Below are 17,092 nucleotides of genomic sequence, written 5' to 3' on the forward strand. Positions count from 1 at the left end.
AATTTTTAACCGGTCCCACTCAAAAGAAATTCCGCGGCAGCAGTCCCGGTGAAAATTAGCTGGCGCGCGGCAGAGTGCACGGTCGGTCGGTCCGGTTTTATTTCAATCTCGCGTGTCCGGCGTGTCCGCGGCTCGTTAAAGGTGCTAAAGAAAACCTCGGCGGAAAAGCCGCGTGGAAATAGAGAAACAGCTTGGCGGGGAATACACGTGAAAATTCCTGGCCACCTTAGGATTACCGGGTGGCCAGGTTAATTACAAGAGCGAGAGCGGTGCTTCTGTTTACCAGCCGGGCTATTTGTCTTGCAGGTGTTATCAGCCAGGTGATAAGCACCCTCCTCGGCCGTAAACCCGGCGCGCGCTGACACGGGCTTCTCTTCTTTTCTCCGAGCCCCACGGTCTCTCTCTCTCTCTCTCTCTCTCTCTCTCTCTCTGGAGAGAGAGAAGGGTGGCGGTCCTCCAGCTGGAACGGAAGTCGCTGGGGGATGCTGGGGTTGCTGGAAGATGAGCGCGACCGGTGAAGGAGGACCCAGGGAAGAGTGAAGGCAGGCAACCAGGAACCCACCCGGAACAACGAAGATGAGATGGGGCGCCGCTCTGTACCTGCTTTCGCTGATGCTCTTCTCGCTGGCCAATCTTTGCTGGGCCTTCGTCGATACTCGAGGTAACACACACGATCTTTGGCCTAATACATCCCCTAATTTACTAAAAGTCTCGGTCGAGGTTCGAGCCTCTATTTTTTGATCAGACGTAGTTAAGACGGTAATCCGGATGGTCGGGTATCGCTTCGTATCTTTTAGGCGATTTGTGGGAAAATTGTCGGAAAATTTTGGCATGTGAAAAGGATTCGGGTGCTATCGTTGAGAAATTCTTCCAGAATTTTCGAGAATGCGTGTCGCAGGAGGAAAAAGGAGGAATGAAAATCGATTGGTCAAGGAAACAGGGTGAACGATAAATGAATTTCTTGCGGAACAATTGATTCGTCGACGGTGAAATGCCGATTACATAAAAAACACGGGGGAATTCTTCTTCGGACGGGTTAATTAAAATCGCGCGGGTTTGGGCGGCCGGTTTGAATAATTGCGGCGGGGCGAATTGTTTAATTTAAATCGGCGCGGATACGCGGAATTTAAATGTTCTCCGTTTTACAGCGGCGGCCCCCATTTGAATAACCGGTGGCCGGCGAGTCGGGCAAATTAAGGGAAAATCAGAAATGATTGTCACGTTGTCGAACCGCCGAATTATATTCGACTTTGCCTGGTCCCGGCCGCCTTTGAATATTCATAGCTGTCACCCCCCCGCCTCGCGAAAAATTCCTAAGCAACGACGCGCGGGGGTGGCTCGCGGATGTGCAATACTCGATGTAATTAATCGTATGCGCCGGCACGTACCTGATAAGCGGATCATCCTTAATTTACTCGCTCTTTATTTCGGCTAACACCTTCCCGCCCGGCTCGCAACTCAAAAGGATTATAAAAATCGATCCGCATATTTTTTCGTCGGCCGGCTCTCGTCGAACCTTTTCAAAGAAATTTCAAGGACAATGGCGTCGACAATAGGCAGCTGCGATAAATTAATCGGGGTTGGCCGCGTTCGATTTTCTGTTTGATAAAATACACATTTTCGCGTTTCCTTCCGTTTTTTGTTTTCGTCGTTCCGCGGATTTTACAATGTTTATGTCTGCACGGAAAATTCTGAAAAAATTCACGGACGATAACAACAGCGACAGCTAGCTGTTATAAAAATTTCACATCTATCTTTTTTTGAAAAATTGTCCTTATTCCTGTCATTGTTATTCACGTTTTATTGTCTCTACGAATTTCTCTTATTTTCGATTTTTCGCAACCGGGATTACGAACTTAAAAATCTGGAACAATTCGACAACGTCCGTTGCGAATATATATATAGATAACTGTTGTAAAAATTTAAGGTCGGCCGCTTTCGAATTACCGCAGGAATGAATTTGCTGTCCGTTAAATATTTCGTATTTTCCATCGGTTTAACGTTCCGAATTTCTGACGGCTCGAATTGCCGTTCGAAAAATCAGAGGAAATTCAAGAATGCGGCTCCTCGGTGCTTGTTACAAGTGAGATTTTTTTTTCCCCCGTCCCCCCGCCCCCCTTTATTTTCCGGTAAACAATATGAATGTAAACACGGTGTTTGTCCGGCTGCGAAGGACGTTCATTTATTTCGAGTGCTGAGGCTGAAAGGGCGGTCGCACTCGAACCGCGTCGGCTGTTTGCCATACAAAGCAGCCGAGGACTTAACGATTCGGCCGGCAAAAAACTCGGCAATTATACACAGCCGTCGACTAATTTGCAATTGACTCGCGTGCGAATCTGCCGGTAATCATTAGTATCGGGCGGCCGGGCATTATTGCGGCCGCTAGTCCTCACGTTCGAAAACACCCGCGATATTGTATATTCCGGCAGTCGTTGAATTATGGAAATTGGTTGGTAGCTTGCCCGCCAGCTTGCTAATTAATTATTAATGCGCGCTACTTATTAGTAGTTGCGCGGCCGCGTCTGCTTCGATGAACCGCATTATGAATGCTCCTGAGTTCCCTATCCTGCTTGGCCGTTCTTCGAACTTTTAATCTGTAAGTTCCAACGATTACCGCGACGCGCAGTCCCCGCAAAATCAAATTCGAAATTCTTCCTTTCGCGCCGTTCATTAATTAACCTCGATCCACTCCGTTAACAATTCGTTCTTGTTAGGAAAGATTCCGGAGTGTAAAAAAATTCCTGCATACTCTACGACATTTTTAATCAAGGATCTAGCCAACGTGATCGTCAAGATTGAAGTCTCTTCTTCAAAATGACACCTCGAAATTCGGGATACGATTTTTTTCAATCGATTTATTGCACTTTGAATGCACGTGGAATGGAATATGATCATTTTGGAGGAGAGTTTATGTTTAAAAATAGCTAACGGTTCGGGAAAATTTTTTTCAAGGATGTAATCTTCAAGAATAAAGTCTCCCCTTTCAAATGATACCCCAAACTTAAAGATACCATTTTTTTCAGTGACTTATTACACTTTGAGTACACCGAAAATGAAATATATGGCCTTTTTGGGGGATATTTTCTATTTAAACATGGCTAACGAGTTCGGAAATTTTTTTCAAGCATCTAATCAATTGTATCTGAGAAAATGAAGTCTCCCCTTTAAAACGACACTTTAAACTTTAACACGCAACTTTTTTAAGCCGACTTATCGCACTTCGAATGCACCGGAAATGATTTATGATCTTTTCTCGAGGAGTTATCGCGTTTAAACGTCGCCGACGAGTTTGGAAAATTTTGTTACACTCTCGGACCAATTTGTTCCTCGAGATCGAGTCATCCCCTTTCTAAAGACGGCCCGAAATTCAACGCGCGAATTTTCCCCGTTATTGCATCCGACTCGGAACGAAGCAATCCCGCGTATCCCGATTATTATTCAGATTTATTCATTTCCTTCATAAAACGGCGTGCAAACAATGACCAAGGCGGCGCGCGGTACGATTGAATAAATCACCGTGGAAATTGTCCGGCGGCTTGCGCGATCCATCACCGATAGATAATAGCCGGTATTGGAGTCCGTGTGCTTTAAGGACGCGTCGCTTTGGCAAAGTGGGGAACCAAATTGATCCGGCGTGCATTATCGTTATTATATTAAGTGGGTCGGGGCCTAACCCACTAAGCTTCAAAGGCTTATGCCCGGAATCGAGTGAAGCCCGGGTTATTTATACCCGGCCGTTGAACACCGGCGAACACCGAAACCGCTCGACATTTTCGGGAAAGACAGCCGACAGAGCTATCAAGCGCTACGCGCGGAACATCGTCGGCAGATTTTATCGATCTTCCGCGGAGGTGCCGGCAAAACCGTTCCCCTTTGCTTTATACCACCGCCGGCTTTGCCAGCAACATCCACCGTGTCCGAGCCGACGCCGACGCGTTTTCCGCGCGCGGAATCTCGCGGATCCCGTCCATTCGGCTTCCACAGTTTTTTTTTTGCAATGTAAACCATTACGGCACGAGATAATTCTGCGAGCATATCCAGCCGGATATTAACCGTTTATTGTACGAAATTTGTTAATCGAGGAACGATAATTACGAGAAAGCTTGGCAATAGTCGACTTGGATATTTATTTATCAGGTAGCGCTAGAACGTCACGAATGTTTTAGAAAAATCCTAGAAAGATTTGTGTTACAAATCAAGACGCTGTCCAATTCAGAACGTCTTTGTAACGACTTAATGACTTTCGGAATTGATGTTGGTTTAATGTCTAATATAAGGCGTCTTAAAGATGTCTATTTTAGGGCGTAAGACTTTCAAATAGACGTCTCTGTGATAAAAATTGTGACAAGAAATTACAGAAAGCTCGAAATAATTTTTGATCTATTTCGATTCGTATTTATTTGTATTTATTTATCTAGTTTCCACGTTTATGCGAAAACGCGATATTATAGCAGTAGTCAGGTATTTTCAACCCTATCGTTCCTATGATCCTTGAATTTTCTCCAACCTGTCGACATAAGATTGCAGCCACAAAACATTGCAAATCCAAAAATGTTAAGCCAAGCAACAAAGTTGCACGTACGTATTGTTTTCGAATTTGTTCGTATTTGGTGCGATCGAGTAGGGAATAAACGAGGGTAATAGGTTGTTTTTTGAGCAAGTGACATCGTCAGCCTAATTTCCGAAGCTGTTGAACAAGATGAAGGGGCGTGGATGCAGGTTCGAGGTCTCCGAGGCGTGTAATTAGCGATAAGTGAGTGGTTATTAGTAATTACTTCGCACGGCTGGCGGACTCGAGATTACGATGTTCATAATTCAAAGTTGCATGCGAAATTCAGCCCGGGCTGCGTGACCCGGTTTCCATCGCCTTCATTTATCGCGCAGCCTTATTCACGGCGCGGGCTTAAATCATGCGAGGCGAGATTAAGAGATGGTTAAGATTATAAAAGACAGAGTGGCTGCCTCGCCGGCCCCTCCCCCGCCCCGCGAATTAATCATTTTGTATCTGGGCTCCTTTGTCCGAGTTTTCATCCGCCGCCGCGCGACACCTACTTAACTCGACCACGGCAATGTTTTCTGATTTATGCGCGAAAGCCGCGCAATTATCTCTCGCACGAGACGACCATAAGAGCTCTACCCAATAAACCCAAGGACCCGTTTCTTTTTTTTGGCGACATCCGGACCGTTCTAATTTGTTTAAACAATTTCGAAGCGCGTTCCGAAGATGGAAAGTCGCGGCACGCGTTCGTTCAAAGCGGGATAGAACGGCGGCGAAGAGTGGCGCGTGAAATTTTATGGTGTCGTCGTAAAACGGGCACTTCGATCTTCGAATCTACGGTGGTCCGAGCCCGGTACCAAATTTTTTAAACCCCATGCAGATATCCGAAGTTTGGGGGGGGATCGGGAATCGGCGGAATCTTTCGCGTTCCTTTCATTCGTAACGCCGCGGAACGAGCCGCAAAAAAAATCTCATATCTCAGGCTTTATGGCGTGGTCGTAAAGAGGAGGCTTCAATCTTTAAATCCACGGTGCTCGGGACCGTTGGAAAAAATTTCCCCATGCAAACTTCCCGAGTTGGCCGGCGGGAATCGGGAGCCCCCCATCGCCTAGCTCAAAATTCCGTGGAACGGTAACCAAAAATCGTATTTCAAAGTTTAGGGTGTCGTTTTGAAGGGGAAACCTTGCTCTACAACCATAAGTTCGTCCGATTCCCCACAAAAATTCTCCGAGTCACCCTCACGCCTCTCTATCTCATAACTAAACCGACGATTTTATGCATGTTGGATGAATGGAACACAGAGCGGTAAAAAATTAGAAAAACGCAGGATTTGCGTAATATTATTTTCAATTTAATAAATTGAAGATGAAATACATTTTTATTCAGACCTCTTTTATTTTAAAAGCGAAACAACATTTTAATTTTTCATAAAGATTTGTCTACTCGCGATCGAATCTGTTGCAACCACTATATAGAGACCTTCATAATTCCATAAAAAAAAACAATGGGAGATTGAAACGCTTAAAGGATAATTTGTTGGGTTATTAGACGGTGGATATATTTTATGAAAATTGTGCATCCGATATTTCTGTGTACGGGAAGGCTGACGATTCGCGAGCGAAATTTCGGTGGCCGTGACGCACTCGCGCGCTGATCAACGCCGCTTATACGGGGAAAATGAATCTATAATGGCGGATTCCCCCATAATCGCTGGATCTCGGTCCTCCGGGACGGCGTCATGACGTACCGGCGAGGTCCTCACGGTCCCGGCTAATCAGGTTGTCCTTCAATCTCACCGGATATTATTATAAAAGGGATTAACGTCGTTTTAACGGCGGAGTCCCGTCCTCCGACGACTTCGACGGCTCCGTCCGCGAAGGGACAAGGGCGCAATCTTCCCCCAACCCTTTCTCCACCTATGGAAATATCTCGTTAAGAACGAATTTGCATCGCCGCCGCCGCAGTATTTTTCTCTGCGCGGCGACGAAATTATCCCGCAAATGACCGCGATTGTCGTGGCGCAACGCGACAGAAACCGTTCCCCACGTCGTTTCCGTCCCTCCTTTTGTTCATCGAGACGTCCGCCATATTGGCAGCTCCTGCGAGCCGTCTCCTGACACCCTCGACACTTCCGTCAACCCCTTTCTCCGCTTTTTCTGGGATCGAAGAAACTGAACAACAACGAATAGCCGTAATTGCGTTACGGTATTCGGATACAAATCTCGCTGCTGCCGCATCGCGGTAATTTTTTCCGGGCTTCCAGCCAACTTTCACTGCAATCTGAACGTCTCCCCTTTCTATTGACGCATTAACATTCGGCACGCGAGTGATTCTAATCGATTTACTGCACTTTGACAGTACCTCAAGTGGAATATAACCCTTTCTAGGGACATTCTTTATTGAAACGTCGCTGACGTATTCGGATAACTTTTTTCGATATTTAGACCATCTGTATCTTCGAGATTGAAATCTTCCCTTCAATATGACACTCTAAAAATCAGTGTACGATTTTTTTAAACTTAGTTATTGCACTTTGAGTGCACTGGAAATGAAACATGACCGTTTTTTGGGAACATTTTGTATGTAAACAGCATTGGCGAGTTTGTAAAATTTGTTCTGGGATGTAACCAATTCTCCACCATCAAGATTGAAGTCTTCCCTTTAAAATGACACCCCAAAATTCAATGTACGATTTTTTCTTACCGATCTATTGCATTTTGAACTCATCGGATGTGAAATACGTTCTTTTCAATGGGATTTTTGTATTTAAACATCGCTAGCGATTTTTGATAATTTTTTTCCAAGGTTCAAACTAACTCTATCTTCAAGATTTAAGTCTCTCCTTTGAAACGACAACCCTAAAACTCAATATACGATTTTTTCCAATCGAGTTATTGCAGTTCGAACGCGCCGGAAGTAGAGTACGACCTTTTTACCGAAGGAACTGAACTCTGCAAATTTCCAGAAATTTGTTTTCGCCTCTGTAACCAGCACGGATCGATGCGGTAGTCTACGACACCGCCGCGATTCCCGTCGAGATCGGGTCTAGCCGCGCTCCGTTAATGAAATAGTCCTGTTAATCGTAAAAGTTGACGCCCGCGATTCTTATGATAATCCCGGGCAGTTTATCGTCCGTCGCAATCACATCCATTTCAGCGCCGGGTCGCCGGGTCGCCGGGCGGTGCACGCCTCTTTCATCCGCATTGAATTCATGAAAAGACGCCATATGCGACTAGGCGACCCTCATTAAAGATATGCAAGGAGCCCCGGTGATCCCCTTAATAACGTTTCCCTTTTAATGTTATTTGCGCGGGATTCTTCGTTTCCGGCGGCGCTCGTCCGCGCAGATCGACATTACCGTAATGTGTTTATTGTCTGCCCCCCCCCCCCCCCCCCCCCCCCCCCCCCCCCCCCCCCCACGCCGCCCCTTTCGGCGGAGTCGCCGGAGTTCGCAGAATCGTTGTCTGTAAGCAACATCTGTCTGGATTCTCCATTCGGATCGGCGAACGTTCCCGAAAAGTTCGCGAACCTCTGTGTCTCGCAGTTCCGCGTCTGTCTTCGAAATCGAATTCCGCGAGAACCGCCGCTGATAAAGGGAAACGGTTTCCGGATTTCCATCCGTCGCACCTTGCCCCGTAAGAACGCGGCACGGTCGTCGAATCGTCGAAATTTTTTTATAGAAAGAATCGATGGTTTTTCGTCACGAATCGTGTACGCGCCCCGTTTGGACTCCCTCGTTTAATTCGCGTTTGGACGCGTTTCATTTTCGCCGGTATTTCCGCCGATATTGAAACACGATCGCGCCAAGGACTCTGAAAATAGAGCTCCGTACACCGGTCGACGCCATTTTAATGCAATGAAATGCGAACGGTGAACCGCGGCCGGCACAAACATCTTTTGAAAAGCCCTCCGCGCCGACGAAATCATTAACGAACAAATTCAATGGCGGATGGAAAATGCTCGCTGGAACAGGGGGTGGAGAGGAAACGCTCGCTTACCGCGAACCACCGTTAATCTCCTGCGATAGAAAATATTTTATTCATCCGGATGAAAAATCGATTAGCAACGGGGAACCGAAAACAGTGGCGTGTCGCGGCCGGACGAAAGAATTCGCCGGGAAAACGAGCACTGCGAAATCAACGGACCGCGATTCCGTTTAACAGAGATGTAAATTATGGGACAATCTCGGTGCAAAATTGATCGCGATGCATGAGATCGTTACGCGGGTACCCGTGTGAAATAATTGTAAAAGATAAAATCTTTAGACAGATGTTCGTATTAAATGGTTACAAGATGTAACGTCTATTACAAAATAATTACAAAATCTATGATTTATTATACATATAACACTGTGAACAAAAAGTAAGGTAAATTTGTTTATAAAATGTGAATTCTTTATTTATTAATTGTAATATATGTAATTCTGTAATTATTTATCTAGTATATATATATGAGATTTATTTTATCAATAAATGTTCCCCCGGGCTTACATGGAATACCCGAGGGTAATTACAACTCTGCCGCCTTGCGCGGGGGCTCAATATAAAAAATAAATAAATTAATAAAAAAAAGGTAACAAATGTATATAATAGAATTAGACTACGTATACTACAATATATACAATCTCTGTATAAAATAATTACGGAACATAGAATCTTTACGCACAGATGACGCTTTCGTGCACTGCGAACGTCGCTTACGAGATTCCTGTAGCACTGAATGCGCGAAAAATTATATATTGATAATTTCCAGTTCATTAAATCGTGCTATAGTCACCGTTTGGAATTGCTCGTTTATGGGATGAATAGAGCGCGCGCGGTCCAATTAGAAGCGATAGCATTGGAATGTTTTATCGGATTGAAATGTAAAAGTGTAAATTGATGGAATCGGGGGCGAGCAAACATAAGGACGGAGGAAGTGATTGAGGGCCGGCAAGAGGGAAATGATAAGGTAAGGGATAGCGTCGAGAGGAATCGCATGAGCGCCGCTTGCCTTCAATGGGATTGGCAGCATCAATGCCAATTAATTAGGCGGTAAACTCCTGGCGGTCGACGGCCGGCGAGTAATTTCATTAGTCCTTGTTGCTTGTCGAGGGCCGTTGAATAAATAAGGTCCTGTTTTCACCGTGAATACCGTCGTCCGGCGTTTCGGTAACGATTCCGGCCCGGGTCACTCCCCTAATCGCCCTATCTGCCTCCAAGATGCTCCCGAAAGTTAGGCTAGGTCTGTCCTGAACCTCCTGCGACGACGATCGCTCTCGCGAGACTGATATTTCTGTGGCTCCTTTGATCGAACGCGAATAATCGCGGTGGTCGCGAGACAATCGGCGTGATTTGTTAATTGACCGTCTGTTTGATGCGTTTAATGGAGGAACGATTAGGTGAAATCAGCGGGAGAGCAGACACGTTTTTATCTCGTTTCGGTTCTTTGTAAATGGTTAAGATGATTTTTATTTTGCATAATAATCCGCTGGCTATTTTTTAACGATTGACTTGCCGTTCTTATGGTATTTTATGCCAGTAAACAATAGAGAATTTTTTTTTGATACCGATGTTTTAGAAAACTGTAAAATTCCTTGAGATTCTAAAGGATAACTTCGCGAACACCTTATGTTGCATTCCTGTTGGACGTTTTTATCTTAATTTAGCTTAAATTAAAGGTGCAAGTGTGTATTTTAAGATAGGATAGACTAGATTGAAAAATAATAGCGAAGTCATTTTGAAAAATCAATAAATTCCAGCACCTGCTTCAAGGAAAAATTCGTCGATTTTAAAGGGTGACTTCGTATCCACCTTAAGTTGCATTCCTGTGGGACGTTTTCAATTTAAATTAGCTCAAATTAAAGCTAAAAGTGGGCCTTTTAAGATAGGATAGACTACCTTAAAAAAGAATGTCGAAATCATTTTAAGAAATCCAAAAATCCCGACTTCTGTCTCGAGGAAAAATAGCTCGATTTTAAAGGGATGTTATTGCGATCAAATGAAAGCTGGAACATTCAATTTAAAGATAGCATAGATTAAATTAAATGAGGATAACGGCATCGTTTAAAAAAGTCCAAGAGTCTCGACCCTTGCAGTGATGGGAAATGTCTCGGTTTTAAGGGGCGACTTCGAGCGTATTTCAATGTGTATTCCCGAGCGAATTGTTTAATGGTATTGCGCTCGAATTATAGCTGAAAACTTCTACATTAAACCATGGGAAATTACATTATAAAAGAGTCGCCACATCATTTTGCGTTTCCGTGATTCACTGTGCCAAATTATCTAACACGGACCGGGAACATCGGGGGCCGTTCTGCGACCGTGGATTTGGCTTTAGAGCCACGAAAAGCCACTGTATCGGGCGGCAACAGCTCCGATGGACGTAATTCATGCTTATATGTATCGTTACTCGCGCGACGTCTCCATTGTCCCACGGAAATAATGCCGACCCTATCGCGTCCGCGCCACGAATATTGCCGGGACAATCGGCCAAACAGTAGACTTAACGTTTTCGTTCGTCCTGGCGCCGCCGCGTAAAGCCGCCCTCATAACTACGGACCGTCTGCTGCAACAACCAAAAACGAAGCTAATTTAATTCTTTGAAAAAAAAAAGAAAAGGAAAAAGAAAGATACACTTTCGTCAAGCTACTCTTCTTTCTGAAACGTGTTTTTGTTGGTCGTTTCTTTAAGGGTCATTAGTACCGACCGAAATCATTTATTTTATCGGTCCCCGATAAATCACTGTGCACTCACGGCCTCCCTTACAAAGTTTCGCCTCGCGAAACCTCATCAATTTCGCCGGCTGCGCCGAAGGGGCGAACTAAAAAGAATTATTCGACGTAAACGAGTTAATTCTTCTTAGCCCGAGCATTCCGGAAATGCGGAGCCCTTGCTTAACCTCCTACCCTGGGTCAATCCTGACCCGCCAGCAGCAGCCGGTTACAGGTTTTATCTTCCGGCTGCATCGACATAAGATACAGCGTGGCTTAATTTCTCGCGTATTAATTTTCACCCTTATTTGTCATTTTTTGTTGAAAAGCGTTGCTCGCGATTCACATTTTCGTTTCTAATTCAAAATCTTCGTTCTTGATGTCTACTGTAAAATATTCTACCCAATTATGATTCGCTATTCTCGCCGATAACGTTGATTCGTAATTCCGGCTCTCGGCTTCTCTTCTTAATTTTCATTTGTCCTAGGATGCAACCGGACTGTCAGAAACTCCGTCGGCTGGATACGATGGACGGGACGCATGGGGAGGTGTGTCGTCAGGATCCGGGCAACCCTTAGGGATCCGCAGGTTAATTGAAATGCTCGAATCTCCGGCGCGCCATTAAACGGTCAAACATATGTAATAAAAATTGGAATTCGTTGCAGGTGATCGAGCTGAAGGTACGCAGACTGCAGGTCGGTTTTCTGAAGGACGCGAAATGCGAGGGCGCTTACATTCAATTCTCCGAGGACACCGACGAGCTCGAGGACGAGTCTGGACGCTACTGCGGCCATGTGACCGGCAACGTAACCAGGTAGACCGTTCTAACCAGCGTAACCCCGTAGTCATTTCCAAAATTCGTTCCGTCCTGCAGGAATTAATGAATTCGCTGGTTCCGCGGCTGGTAATCGCGGCGTAAACCAGATCTGCAGAGAAATTCCGCAGTCATTAAGGAAAAATAATTAACCCGGGCAATTACAATATTTACAGTATGCTGTATAAACCGTGCTTGTTTACCTTCGGTAGTTAATGGATTAAACAGGTGCCAGGCGTTCGGAACACAGCACTTCCAAGCCGCTTATGAACGTGCATTTAATGTGTGTAGATGCTGGCCAGCCCGATAAACCCATCATTTTGGTTTGCTTTAATTTCAATTTGCTCGGAGCTGCCAGGTATTCACCGGCGCGCAAACAAGTACCGTTCCCAGAGCTCCATTACATCCCTGAAAAGCTTCCATCGAAATTAGATCGAACCGCGAAAGGGGGTTGGGGGGTGGGGTGGGTAGAGGGAGAGTTCAACAAGCAATAATTATGAATGCACGCGGGCAGCGGATATAAACGATTCAAATTCGCAGATTGTTCCTGAGGAAGGGACCCAATCTAACCATAACGATGGACTCGGACGCGAAGTTCGCGGCCGAGAACCCGGTGATGTTCTCGGCCCAGTTCTCGATCCTCCCGACGCAGCTTGCCATCGAACGGCACCGAGGTTTCTCCCCGTCGACGTCCTCGGCTTGTCCCCTGGAATGCGCGGTTCGAAAGGACAGACGAACCTGCAAGCTGTCGTCTCCGGGTTACCCGGGCGTCTACCCTCGCGGAATCAGGTGCAGGATCGCCCTAGAATCGGGCATGGGTCGGTTCCGAATAGGGGGCCAGCCGGAGGACCTGTTCGACTTGATGAACCGCACGTCTCAGGACGGCTGTCAAACGGAGAACTGCGAGGAGCACGTAGAGATCGTGGCGGAGGCAAGGAAGACGAGGGTCTCCAGGTCATCCGGAGGCTATCTGTCGGGAACGGAGCCAGTCAGACGGCCGAGGAGCCCCGACCAGGAGGAGGAGCTCGAATTTATCATCGGGCAAACGTCGCGCAAGCTCAGGAGAGGCAGAAATAATCGGCGGAGGCAGAAGAAGGCGAAGAAGGAGGCCGCCGGATCAAAGGCTTCGCTCAATTCCCGTGGCAAAGGGGATGTCGAGGACGTACGGACGTCTGTGGAGGACGCGGCCCTCGGTAGGCTAGGCTCCAGGCTAGGCTCCGGCTATCGCGATCAAGATGCTCGGTCGGTAACTGTCCAGAAACGACTCCGTCACCCGCAGCGCGTCCATAAGAAGTCCATGGGCTCGATAAACCCCAGAAGGAACCCTTACGGGGATCCGCAGGATGTGTCCGACGTGAAGATCCTACCTGATGGAACGCACGAAACTGCTAGGAGGAGGGTCAGCCAGGAGAAAGTCGGTAGCTTGCAGGTGAGAGGATTTTGTCAGACATCGGACACCTAGGGAAAAACAAGTGAAATTAAATGAACCCGAAGCAATGATTTAGATGAGTTTTTGGATATGTTCTTGTAGGGTTATTTCTATGCAACTTAGCTCAAATCGAAGCTAAAAGTGTCTACTTTAACATAGAGTAGATACTTATTTTCTACACTTTTTATTTTCTATATTTTTTTTTTATAAAAAAGAAAACGCGAAACGATTTGTTACACAACCCAATGAAAAAGAGACGATAGGAGGTTTTACTCTTTTATATAAATCAATCAACCAACTCTTTTCTGTTTTCTCACGAGATTCCCGAATACCGATACGTCAGGAGAGGCCGCATGCAAGAGAAATTAGGCAGCACCAGCTGCGTAGGCGACTACCTCTCTCTCCAAGAGAACGTGGACGGCAAAGTCCTCGAGATCTCCAAGTTCTGCGGCGAGGGTCACATACCGCGGATCCTGTCCCGCGGCAAGAACGTGATCATCGAGTTCTTCGCCGAAGAAGACGGCACTACCATGCACGACGGCTTCCAATTGTCGCTTCAAGAAACCGAGGAGCCAGCTGGCGTCAAGCACGACAAGGACTGCGAGTTCGTATATAGAAGCACCGAGCGCACACGGGAGAACATTAAATCCTTGCAGAGCTGGTACCCACCGAACACGCTCTGCAGCTATAAGTTCATCGGGAGAGCTTCTGAAAAGATCTCTATCCACATGAAGATTATCAGGAACGAACCGGAACAGGACTACATTGCTCAGAGACAGAATTTCTCAGTGAACTACTGCACTGGCAATGAAATTGCTGTCTATAATGGCATACAGGTAATTGGGTAGCTGAACTCAAGCACCTAAAATAGAAATATACGATTGGATTAAAGATTTTTATGCAGATTAAAGTCCTTTAATCTTTATAACGTTTCAAATTTTAACTAACTAATTTTGCCATAAATAAAAGGAGTTTACAGTCTAGTAAAGATACTGCATTTTTCAGGCAAACAACAGCGTTCTCATGTGGTCTTACTGCGACGTGTCCCATCAGGATATCAACAACATTCAGGTCCCCTTAACATCGACTGGCAAGGAGCTGTTAATTCAGTACTATAGTGCGAAAGGTTCGTACGATGGCCAAGAGTTTATCTACACCATATCCTACAGGTTCATCAAGAAACCCCAGAACTCGACGACCAGGAGACAAGTCCAGGACGATGTGAAGCTTATCTCTCTGAGGCCGGTGAACTTCTCGGCCCTTAACCTGAACGAAAGCGAGAACTGCAACTGCGACTTCGGGGACAGAATAGGCAGTTTCAAGAACTGGTTCATGGTGCTGGTAGTTCTTGGCATTGTTTCTTTCCTCGGGGCTGTTCTCACGATCATCGCGCTGCTCGCCAAGTGCATCAAGATGCGATCCGTGGAAAAGAAGCTTCTCCAGACCCCGAAGCTGTGAAATCAATCAAATCTTTTGTACAAATTTCTATTTATGAATATAAAACGTTTTTACACCAGACGATCGGTATAGCTAGGAACCTAGAAGTTGTAAATATATGTACTTTCAGCTCAACATATCCAGTAGATGCTAAGGAAATTGTACTGTTACGGTGATCGTGTGGTCTCGTTGCTAAAAGAATGAAATACACGATGCGAGATTAATATATGAAGAATATGCGTAGGATACGAATGAATTATTATTAAAAATCGCGGCTAGGTGTCCACTTATCACGCAAGGAATAGATCTGACTGATTTTGGCGAATGGTTCGCAACATTGCGTGGACCAATGTCTTCCGCGTTAACGTGGAACAAATTCGTTGTATAACATCGAACAGGTTTCCAAACGAATTAACGATTCATACAGAAACGCTCAAAAATATTTGATCACTTTTCAATCGTCCCAACTCGAAAACGCGTCACCCTATACACCCCGATACCGGTGGTAATATCGTCAAACATTTTTGAGCGGGGGTGTTTCAAATTAATCATTTTTACGGATCAACAGCTTCGTTGCCAAATAATGATTTTAGCAAAATGTTCCTATGTAACTTGGTATTTGAAAGTTTTTCGTTTCCACGTCGTCGCTTGTACTCGTGTTACCCCCATGGATACATTTGTAACCGTGAAACGTATTTTTGTAAAAGAAACAGAAACGCAACTTGTAATGTGATAATAATCTGTATTTAATGGAATTCGTACGGTCGTCAATGATCGTACGACGATGTGTAACTGTTAAGCCAGGCGCTGACGGCTTATAATAAAATCAAATGTCGCTAATTGTACGTAATTAACTTGTTTTTATTCTAGCACTATTCTATGCAGAGAGGATTAATTTCTTTTTTAAGCATGCATACTTTTATTTTTCACTGCACGGGATCTATCCAGAAGATAGTTTTACATAAAATTCCACATTTTCGTCAGTAGTGCAAGACAATAATCAATGCGATGTCGCCAAAATTATACAATAAATAATTGTTTGCATAAACGTACTTCAAGAACATATTTATATTGAACAGTAGATGATTGTTATTACGTTTGCCATGGTAGTTTCAAAACTAATATTTAAGTTAAAACAATTAAAAATTGAACGGAACTATATCTCGCAAGCAGCACCTCTTTCGGCGAATTCTCGAATGTTTTCTCAATGCCGTACCGCGCCAATTGATATAGTGGCAAAACGCCCAAACTGTTGGGGAACATGACCGACAGAATAAAAAAATAGCATGGCAGATAGCGCCTCTTGTTGTGAAACGGGAAAGCTTTTTCATGGGTACAAACAGCGCCAATTCGTCTAGTGGCACAACGCCCAAACTGTTGGGCAACGTGACCGACGGAGTATAAAATAGCATTGTAGACAGCACCTCTTATGGCGAAACGAGAAAGCTTTTTCATGAGTCCGTACAGTGTCAATTGGAGCAAAATTGGAGCTCATTTTCGAACTTGAACTTTGGGCGAGGATTCAATCACTTTTCCGTGGAGCGATTTGAACTTTAGGTAGTTTAAATTCAAGCTGAAAGTGTCTACTTTACGATGCCACAAGCTACATTACCGTGAAACGGCCTGGGATCTTTTATGATTTTTTAAATCAAACTATCGGTGGTATTGTGCCGTCTGGGGCTCATTTTGGAACTTGAACTTTGGACGAGGATTCGATCACTTTTCCGTGGAGCAATTTGTACTTTAGGTAGCTTAAATTCAAGCTGAAAGTGTCTACTTTACGATGCCACAAGCTACATTATCGCGAAACGGCCTCGGACTTCCCGTAGCACCTTTAACGCCATAAATTACATACATTCAAACAACTTCGCACGCGACAAGAGGGTGTCGCCAAGTCAACAAAGGCACTGATTGGTACTATGCAGCAGTAGGTAAAACCCAATCAGTGCCCTTTTTACATACCGAATTGCAAGTTCTCGCGGAACCCCGAAAAGGCAGAAACCCCCCCCCCCCCCCCCGCAGACGAATCCTAGTTCGACGACGATCGAGTCGAACGATTCATCTTCACTACTACTTGAGTCTGCAACCACGATCATGAGACGCGGCAGCGTCTCGCGCCAAGTGGTTGAGTTAGCGCGCGCGACGCTCCTAAGGATAACTATCTTTGACTAGAACGGCCGAACATTTCAACTGCGATTTATTCTTTTCAACCGCATTGTATTT

At 45.3% G+C, this 17,092-nt stretch overlaps 1 protein-coding gene across 1 annotated transcript; it reads left to right on the top strand.

Annotated features, from left to right (window-relative positions):
• The first annotated feature begins 432 nt into the window (after positions 1–432).
• On the top strand, positions 433–15,675 carry LOC144472297 (uncharacterized). The gene is made up of 6 exons (XM_078185252.1): positions 433–661; positions 11,677–11,777; positions 11,855–12,003; positions 12,544–13,432; positions 13,753–14,268; positions 14,438–15,675. The coding sequence occupies exons 1-6, from the start codon at positions 577–579 to the stop codon at positions 14,888–14,890; spliced, it is 2,193 nt and encodes a 730-aa protein (XP_078041378.1). The 5' UTR covers positions 433–576; the 3' UTR covers positions 14,891–15,675.
• Positions 15,676–17,092: the final 1,417 nt, after the last annotated feature.

Source organism: Augochlora pura, chromosome 7 (genome assembly GCF_028453695.1).
Source record: "Augochlora pura isolate Apur16 chromosome 7, APUR_v2.2.1, whole genome shotgun sequence".
Taxonomy (NCBI): domain Eukaryota; kingdom Metazoa; phylum Arthropoda; class Insecta; order Hymenoptera; family Halictidae; genus Augochlora; species Augochlora pura.